This window comes from Alexandromys fortis, unplaced genomic scaffold, assembly GCF_014885135.2.
Source record: "Alexandromys fortis isolate MF-2015 unplaced genomic scaffold, M_Fortis_MF-2015_v1.1 scaffold_264, whole genome shotgun sequence".
Lineage (NCBI taxonomy): Eukaryota > Metazoa > Chordata > Mammalia > Rodentia > Cricetidae > Alexandromys > Alexandromys fortis.
Window position 1 is genome coordinate 756,394 of NW_026068140.1, and position 9,999 is coordinate 766,392.

Genomic DNA, 9,999 nt, shown 5'->3' on the forward strand with positions numbered 1-9,999 from the left:
GAATCTCAGTGAGTTCAAGGCCAGCCTGGTTTACAAAGTGAGTTCCAGGACACTGAGGACTGTTACACAGAGAGATTCTGTCTTAAAAAAAAAAACAGATAGACAGACAGACAGACAGACAGACAGATAGATAGATAGATGATAGATAAAATAGGGGATTATCATCATCTCTCAGTCGTTTTCTTTTGTCTTTATTGTTATTGTTCAGGGAGCACAATACTTGGGAACCTGAAAAGAACTTGGATTGTCCTGAACTAATTTCTGAGTTTATGAAAAAGTATAAGAAGATGAAGGAGGGTGAAAACAACAAGCCCAGAGAGAAGTCAGAAGGAAACAAGAGGAAATCCAGTTTCTCTAACAATGCTGATGATATAAAATCTAAAAAAAAGAGAGAGGTAAGTTTTTCCCACCTCTCACTACTATCCTTTTGCTTCTGCTATGCAAAGGGGGGTTAGGTTTGTTTTCTTCCTTATAAGGACAGACCTGCAAGGTATGTTGAACAAAAACTTCCAGGGAAGTATACTGGTTTACTACAGTGACCCCTTCTGGCAAGGGAGAGCTGGTGTAGTGCTGATTCTGACTAAAGTGTCAAAACTAATGTAAAACTGCCTCCCTGGTGAATAGCAATGTTTGTGTGTGTGTGTGTATCTGTGGGTGCTAAGGAGCTCAGAGGAAGGTATTGCAGCTAGAGTTACAGGCAGTTGCGAGCTCCCTGAAGTGAGTGTTGGGAACCAAAGTTCTGAGTCTAGAAGAACAACAAACTCTTAGCAACTCTTTAGCACCAAAAGGAAGACTCTTAATTTTTTTTTTCTTCTTAAAGAAGGAAAAGTAGCTAAGGAGATGGCTCAGGAGTAAAGGTGCCTATTCCAAACCTGACAGCCTACGTTCAAATCCTCATGTTTAGAAAGAAAAAATTGCCTCCTAAAAAGTTTGTCTTTGACCTCCATGTGCACCTACCTACCTGAACACACCAATAATAACAAGAGTAATAAATTTTTACTTTATTAAAAAAAAAAAAAAAACAGAACTGGGCAGTGATGGCCCATGCCTTTAATCCCCAACTCAGGAGGCCGAGGCAGGCAGATCTCAATGAGTTTGATGTCAGCCTGGTCTATAGAGTGAGTTCCACAACAAAAACCCTGTCTCAAAAATCAAAAAAAAAAAAAAAAGTCTTCTTTTGTGTCTGTTTAGTTTAGTTGAAAATTAGTTCTGAAGTTTGGCTTCACTCAGTTGCTTTTTTATTTTTCTATAGTAACATAAACACCATATTGCCTCTTTTTGTTTCTGCTGTATCTTTGCTGTGTGGGTATAACAAATTTGTTATACCACTCTACCCATCCAGCTTTGCCTCTTTATGTTTTATTTCAAGGTTAGGAAGAATATATCATACGCTTAAAATTTACAATAGAAGTATAAGTCTGTGTAGCATCCCTACATCAAGTTCCTGTTTATCTGCATTATACTTGGACGCTCATTTGTTGGTACTGTTACTCTTAACTCTGACTACACCTTAGAGACACCCAGTGGGTATTTAAAAGATCTCCAATATCCAAGATGAACCGTAGACCAGTTAAACTGAGAGTTCTGTGGGAAGACTGAGGCGTTGGGGTTCTGTAAAGGTTTGTATATAATTCTTGGCCTCAGACTAAGGGCTTTTTCTGTCTGGCTCCTTTCTCTGGTTAATTTTATTTTCATAACCATTTCCTTGTTTATTTGAGACAGGATCTCTCTGTAGACCAGGCTGACGTGTAACTCAGATCCTTCTAAGCACTGGGGTTAAAGGGGTGGGGTAACATGCCTGGCTGGAGCCTTATGCCAGATTCTGGAAAGGTCTGAGTATTGTTATGATAAACTATATTGATAAAGTTTTTTTAAACATTTATTTATTTATTATGTATACAATATTCTGTCTGTGTGTATGCCTGCAGGCCAGAAGAGGGCACCAGACCCCATTACAGATGGTTGTGAGCCACCATGTGGTTGCTGGGAATTGAACTCAGGACCTTTGGAAGAGCAGGCAATGCTCTTAACCTCTGAGCCATCTCTCTAGCCCATTGATGAAGAATTTTAACATTTTCCATTTTCTAAGAGAATAGGACTTGATATTTTCGGTTGTTTAAATTTTATTTATTTTGTTTTTTGAGGTAGGGGCTCACTATGTAATCCTGGCCTAAAACTTACTGTGCAGACCATGCTGGCCTCAGTCTCTGTCTATCTTTGCCTCTCAAATCTCCCTGTGCCCTTTTTAAATTTTATTTACATGTTTTAATACATTTTATTTTTTGCGCTGGTTGGTGCTGGCGCACGCCTTTAATCCTAGCACTCAGAAGGCAGAGGCAAGTGGATCCCTGTGAGTTCGAGGCCAGCGTGGTCTACAAGAGCTAGTTCCAGAACAGGCTCCAAAACTACAGAGAAATCCTGTCTTGAAAAAAAAAAAAAAAAGAACCCAAAATTATTTTTTATATATATATATATTTATTTATTATTTATACAGTATTCTGTCTGCTTGTATGCCTGCAGGCCAAAAGAGGGCACCAGACCTCATTACAGATGGTTGTGAGCCACCATGTGGTTGCTGGGAATTGAACTCAGGACCTTTGGAAGAGCAGGCAGTGCTCTTAACCGCTGAGCCAACTCTCCAGCCCCCCTCCCAAAATTATTTTTTGCATGTGTGCGTAAGCATGTACACCACTGTACATGTGTGGTGGGTGGAGAGAAACTTGGGGAGTCAGTTATCTTCCCACCAGATTAGTCTGGTCTGCAGGCTTGGAGCAGCACCTTCATTAATTCATTTATTAGCCCTTGTATTCTGGCTTTTGTCATTTGGTTCTTTTCTAGTTAGGTTGATATAGCAAAATAACACAACCAAAGACTTTTAACTATGTATTTGTGAGAGTCAGTAAACAGCTCTTCAATTCAGGGTCTTTGTTCTATTAAAGGCAGTGATCTGGCTTAGAGTCCTGGCCACTTGAGAGGACTTCCTGTCTGTCTAGTTCTGGAGCTGCTGACCTTGAAAACACCCCCCACACATCCTTTACATCAGTGTCTGGGCCCCTGTCAGGTGGACAGCTGGCATGATAGGTAGTAGCCAAGTGTTTTTAAGGTATGGAGGAGATTACATTTCTTTAGACCACTGCAGAAGAGATTTCCTAGTCGGTTTTATGCCTGATTTAAGATTAGTGCCTGTGATGATTTCTGTGTTTGCCTTGCCTTGGCTCCTTTCAAGCAGCTTGAACATTCTTTCTCCATTTCCCTTCCTCTGTAACAGGCTGTTTCCAGCCGCCAGTAATGATGGATGACTTCGTCCTTGTGCCAGCATTCCAGCTGTGAGCAGCTGTGTTTGCATCTGGGAACCTGTCCCCCTTGAGTGCCCCAAAGAGTCTGTGTCTTAAAAAGTCAGCATCCACGATACAGTACCCATTGGTCCATGACTAGAGTTTCTTTCCTGTTGTGGCTTCTGGTATCTTTGGGGACCACCAGGACTGTGCAAACTTTCTGTGTTTCTATTTTAAAATTTTCATTTACTTGTTCAATGGGTTAGGGAGCCTCATGTACCAGTAGGTCCAGGAACATGTGGGAGTTGGTACTTTCCATCCACCATGTGACTCCCAGAGATCAAACTCAGGTTGTCAGACTTGCATGCAAGCCCCTTTGCCCACTGAGCCACTTTTGATGGCTGCTTTTGATCTCAAAGGAAAGTAAGACGATCAGAGAGATGCTAGGAAATCACACACCCAAGATTTGGTTCGTTTGAAATATCTTAAGTTTGTGTGTGTGTTGCTGATGAATGAGTTTACAGTATCTCAAGTCTAAGTCCAATCCCAGTTAATGCTAACAGTGTGTCTGTGGTACCAGAGACTCTCCTGCCAAGTATACGCAAACTTATGTTTATGACCTTTAAAATTTTCCCTTTTCAGAATATTGGTCTTGCATTCTTCTTGCCTCTGTTTTTTTATAATATAGAGGACTGGTATATGAAAACCGTTTGTCACTATTTATTTATTTATTTATTTATTTATTTATTTATTTATTTAGGTTTTTCAAGACAGGGTTTCTCTGTGGTTTTGGAGCCTGTCCTGGAACTAGCTCTTGTAGACCAGGCAGAACTTACAGAGATCCGCCTGCCTCTGCCTCCCGAGTGCTAGGATTAAAGGCCTGCGCCACCACCGCCCGGCTCCATTTGTTACTATTAAGATAAATTAAAAGTCTAAAAGGTTATGGTTGAGAAAGCCTATTTGAAGTTAAGAGAGTGAGGATGGGCTTGGGTATCTCAGGAACAAGAAAAGAGAGGTCAGCCTGCGGTACTGAAGAGATCGTAAGGGTTAGGATGACAGGACTGACCAGATGGTTTTCCAGAGACTCTAGGACTTTCTAGACTTCCAGGCCCTCTTTGGTCATTGCAAGGAATCCCAGGAAAGACACTGCATCTTCTTGCAGAAATACCTTTTGACATTGTTGCTACTGGTTGATCTAGTATTATGTTTCTTGACTTCTAAGAATTTTTCTGAATTGATGGTATCAGGTGATGCTAACAAAGGCTATGACTTGTTGTTCTGAGAAACCCTTTTTTGTTTTTATTCTTTCTACAAGCTCTAATCTCTCCTGTTCTATTTATAGCAGAGCAATGATATCGCTCGGGGCTTTGAGAGAGGACTGGAACCAGAAAAGATCATTGGGGCAACAGACTCCTGTGGTGACTTAATGTTCTTAATGAAATGGTGAGAGAAGACGGGCCTCACTCTATAGTTGTGTTCCTTTGCTATGAAGAAAGGATGTAAAACTGAGAATTCCTAAGTCTAATTCTTAACACCACTGTCACTGTCAATATTAGTGGGGATTGTGGTTCAGAATGGGTTTGTGACATTGTCAGGCTTTGTTATGTTTTGTATCATAGTAACCTGCATAATAGAAAAATAAATTTGGGGTAAAATATTTGTAGCCATTTCCTAAACATCTGTTTGCATAGAACTGAATCATGTCCATGGGATAAGGGGCTGGGTAAAGCTTATTCCCATCCTGAGGGCTAGGATCACAGAGAGATGGCTAAAAGAGAAATTAATTTCAACAAAGGACATTAAGATTAATGGCTGAAAAAAGCACAAATTACTTTATCAGTGATAGTAACTTCTAGAAGAAAGTGGTGTACTTCCTCTTCCTTTCTCCCTCCTTTTCTGACAGGGTCTAATATTAGCTCAGGCTGACCTTGACCTCAGTGTGTAGTCTAGGAGGTTGAACTTGTTCTCCTGTCTCTATCTCCCCAGGGTTGGAGTTAGAGGATTGCAGGCACATGCTCACCATGCCTGACTGGCTCTTTTCCTCTCCACTGTTCTTTTCCTTTCCCCTCCTTCCCCTTTTTTTAAAATTTTGTTTCATTTTATTTTATGTGTATATGTGTTTTGTTTAAATATGTATGTATGTGTACCATCTGTGTACAGTGCCTACAGAAGCCAGAAAAGGGCTCCGGAACCCCTGGGACTGACATTACAGTCCATTGTGAGCTGCCATGTAGTTGATGGGAACTGGGAACTGAGCCTGGGTCCTTCACAGTAAACCTAGCTAGCTTCAAACTCAGAGATCCATCTGCCTCTGCCTCCCGAGTGAACAGTAGTATGTATTCTTAAATGCTGAGCCAACTCTAGCCTCTAGGGTGTTGGATCCTCTAGAGCTAAAGGGAGAGACAGTTGTGAGCCACTGTGTGAGTGCTAGGCACTGAACCTGGGTCTTGTAAGAGCAGCTGTCTCTTCAGCTTTTTCTTTCTTGTTTACTTTTCGATGTTAAAGATCAAATACAGAGGCTCCACCACTGTTATAGCTCCAGCCCTGTAAAAGATCCCTTTTACTTTTAGATCAAAGTGTAAGGAGGAGATCAAGCCGGCTAAATTCAAATAATGACATTCAGACAGATATTTTCAGTCTCACTTCTTCTAAGTCTTATGTCCTTTCTTTCTAGGAAAGACACAGATGAAGCTGACCTGGTTCTTGCAAAAGAAGCTAATGTGAAGTGCCCACAAATTGTGATAGCGTTTTATGAAGAGAGACTGACGTGGCATGCGTATCCGGAAGATGCGGAAAACAAAGAGAAAGAAAGTTCGAAGAGCTAAAGGAGGGTGGTCTCTGCCATTTCTCTTTGTATATACCACGTTCACCTTCCTGCCTCCTCTCCCTTCTCCTTCCCTTTCCATCCTAAACACATCCATAAAAGTCTGTGCTCACACTGCTCCATGGAGAGGTGCTGGTGTTGGTTCTCTTGTAATATAGCTGACGGTTGGACCCATAAGTGTAACTGTGAAAACCAAGCATTTACATGCTGTGTGTAATTTCCAGTTTTTTCTTTACCCTTATCTTTTCCTTCTGTTCCCAGGTTACTTTTTAATCACCTTAGAGTCACGAATTTTTGAGGCCAGTTGCTTTTTAGGCTGGGGGATTTTGTTACAATGGTGATGACTTCAGTTTCTTGATTGTTATTGGAATATATTGATGACCAGCTGGCCTTTGTTTTGACGTACTAGGGTGGAAAGGATGTTGTACTTCTTTTAGAAAGCCAATAGCAGTGGCCTACTTGTATCTTTTCCAGTTTCATTTAGCTCTGCCAGGACAATAATAGGGTTCTTGGTGTGGTCTTCTGGACCGCCCCTGTCCATCCTCAGTTACCATTGTAACAACTCTGTCTTTCTTTCTGAGAACTTGAAACTTTACATTTAAATCTGTCAAGGCACTCTCTTTAGGCCTCAAACGTTTTCAGCCTTGTTATTGTTCCTGATTCTGCTTCTTTTCGGTGGCATCAGTTTGTCATCAAGTAACAAGATGACTGTGGAGTCTGTAAGCTGTAGTACAGGAAGATAATGGGTGGGGCCAGAGAGAGTTGTCTTCCGTATAGCATGGTTTGTATGTATTCTTTCCTTTCACCCCTCATATGCAGACTATATTTATGTAGGTGTGAGTGATTGCCTGGTGCTTGCTTGTGCCAAGGTGCTGGGCACACTCTAACCCCGCCAACTTCTGTGGCCTCCCAAAGCTTCCTGTTACCAAAGTGGTGTCAGCACATTCACCTCTCAGTGGACTCACATTCCCTTCCATGCCATTATTTTCAGTTGGGAATTCATAGAGAGAAGCTACTAGCCGTAGTATCAGTTTTTAAGTGCTCACAGTAGTACTAATCTGTAATTTTACCGTCTCATGACAAAGTATTAATGTTCCTCGCCTTCTCTGCTCTCAGGCTTTTAGTTGTATCTTATTTTTAAAGCTGTCTTTTCATAGAAGACTATCATCTCAGAGAGTGTCAGGTCCTAATACTAGCTTTTTGACACAACCTTCTCTCAAAACAAACTTTCCTTTTTGGTTTACTCTTGCTTTGCTATTCTATTGAGAAAATTTTCTGGCTCTACTTTGCTTTTCTGTCCTTTGAGAAATGTTCACCTCCTCTTCATTCTTGTGGTAGTTGAGGAGGCTGGAGAATCAGGACTGGAAGTAAGGAAGGATTTGGAGCTCGGTACTCTTGTCCTAGCTCCAAGCTGAGGAAAAAAGAGTAAGTGCTGACTTCATCAGCTACTGAGACTGCTCCTGTTGTTGCTTCTGACTCTTAAAATGTAGCTGTCTAGGCTGGAGCATCCAGCCATTTCTGGATTGTTCATAGTCGTGAGAGAGGTGGATGGAGAACTCCAGGCCACAGATGAGCCAGGTGATAAGCAAATTGTAGACCCAGTCATAGCTTTTGTTAACATTGCTTTCCTGCCTAGCTGCTGATTGAATTCTGTGTGCTTGTATAAATTATGTCAACAGTTACACTGTGCAGTTGAGAAGGCAGACAAGACAGTGAAGCTTTGCTGTAAGTCAGCCTGGAAGACCCTGTGAATGGTGATGTGGTCGGGGAAGGGCACCTGACCCGTACCTCGGTTTCTCCCTACAGTCCATAACTGTAGGAGTTAGAGGCCAAATCAAGTGCTGCATCAGTGACTTTGTACTGTGGTGGAGAAAGGGAGTGGTGGTTAGAAAGGTTTGTCATGTGGGCAACCTAGAATGCCTGGGGTGGATGAAAATCGGACAGAGGTGATCTGAGTCTCTTGATTGAAGGAAAGGACAGCCTGTCTGGATAGTCAGTAGGTAGTAGACTTGTAAATTGGAGTGACCAAATTTTTTTAAAGCAAAGTCTTAGCCTGTGGGCCAAACAACGGTGATATTTGGTACTAAGGTTGCTCCTAAGCCAGGCCTGGTGGCTTAAGCACAGTCCCAGACTGATATAGGGGTGTTGTATGTTCAAGGCCTGCTGGGAACCTTTGATAAGACCCTGTCTCAAAAAGTAAAAAGAACCAAGGCTATAGTTGAGAGTTCAATCCCTTGTAATTCAAAAAAGTTAAGAGAAGGCCCTGAGAAACCTAGGGTGCATAATTGCTAAGACAACAGATGGTGTTTAACAGAACCAAGCACTGTTGATACACTTTACCCTGCCTTTTCTGTCCTCAGCTTTCTGCTAAATATTACCAAAATATTCTTGTTGTCTTCTTAGTACTTTTGCTGGTTATATCTAGAAATAAAGAACTGTATTGTCTTCAGCCCTCGATGTGAAGAAGCCAGACACCTGCCTGTGCCTCTAGCATTTGTTGGTGCCAAGTAGCTTGCTTGTTTCTGCTGGAGAATGTGGCAGCCTCGGGCAGAAGAATCTCCTATAGATTTCTTCTCTGTAAAGAGTGAGCAGCCAAAGGTGAAACACTCCAAAACACCTAAGTAGATTTTCCTGTGTTAAATCCTTTCAGGACTAGTTTTGTGATACCAGGACTTGTACCTGGGGCTAGCTTAGACATGCCAAACAGATGCTGTACCACTGAACTGGTATCTTTATATGCCCCATGCCCCGACACACTCCATTTTGTTGTTACTGTGTTTGTTTTTGGCTGGTTTGTTTAGCAGGTTGGTTGTTTTTTGTTGTTGTTGTTGTTGTTGTTGTTGTTGTTGTTGTTGTTGTTTTTAAATACAGGGTCTCTGTAGCCCTGGCTGTCCTGGAACTCTACAGAGCAGTTGGCCTAACCTCAGGATCCATTTACCTCTGCCTCCTATGTCCTGGGGTTTAAAAGTTACCTTGGCCTATTGTTGTCCTAGCTGTCCTGGAGCTAGCTAGCTCTTATCTGCCTTGGAACTCAGAGAGATCTGCCTGCATCTGCCTCCCAAGTGCTGGGATTAAAGGTGTGTGCCACCACCACCAGGTGGTGGTGTTTTAAAGACAAGTCTCATATACCAGGCTAGCCCCAACTTGTGAATTCTTTTGCTTGTTTGTTTATTTGTTTTGTTTGTTGAGACAGGGTTTCTCTGTAACTTTGGAGCCTGTCCTAGAACTAGCTCTTGTAGACCAGGCTGGCCTCGAACCAAGTTCCTCCTGCCTCTGCCTCCATCTCCCAATTTCTAGGTATGTACCTTTAATCCCAGCATTTAGGGTTGGATCTCTGAGTTGGAAGCCAGCATGGTCTGTATAGTGAGTTCTAGGCCAGCCAGAGCTGCATAGACCCTATCTCAAGAGGAATATAAAGAAAAGGTTACTTAGACCAGCTTTGAATTTAGGAGTTTTTTTGGTTTGGTTTGATTTGGTTTGGTATCAGGGTATCAGTTGTGTGGCACCATGCCTAGCTCAAAAAAAAAATTTTTTTTAAGTTACTTATTTTATGTATATGGGATTTCTGTCTGCAGAGGTGCTGGTTCCCCAGGAGAGTTACATATCCCCTGGGATAGGAGTGAGCCACTCTGTGGGTGTTCTCTGCAAGAGTAGTTGGTGTTCTTAGTTGCTGAGTCATCTCCTCCCTAGCCCCTCAAATCATGTTTTTTTATTTGTTTGTTTGGTTCCTTTGTTTAGCCCTGGGTGTCCTGGAAGTCATTTTGTAGATCAGGCTGACCTCTCACAGAGATTTACATCTGCCTCCTTAGTGATGAGATCAAAGGCATCGTGCAAGCAGCAAGCCGGTGATGGTGGCGCACGCCTTTAATCCCAGCACTGGGGGGGGGGGGGGGGGGGGAG

The 9,999-nt window shown here is 42.2% G+C and overlaps 1 protein-coding gene across 7 annotated transcripts in view; it reads left to right on the forward strand.

Moving 5' to 3' along the window:
* Window positions 1-6,219, forward strand: part of Cbx5 (chromobox 5) — a 46,637-nt gene extending 40,418 nt beyond the window's left edge. For 6 of the 7 annotated variants that reach the window (XM_050126636.1, XM_050126633.1, XM_050126637.1 and 3 more), the window contains 3 exons: window positions 209-395; window positions 4,618-4,718; window positions 5,950-6,219. In XM_050126636.1, the coding sequence (XP_049982593.1) occupies window positions 209-395; window positions 4,618-4,718; window positions 5,950-6,100 (439 nt within the window). In that variant the 3' untranslated portion in view covers window positions 6,101-6,219. The remainder of the gene's footprint in view (window positions 1-208; window positions 396-4,617; window positions 4,719-5,949) is intronic. The other variant, XM_050126635.1, reaches the window with a different exon arrangement.
* Window positions 6,220-9,999: the final 3,780 nt, after the last annotated feature.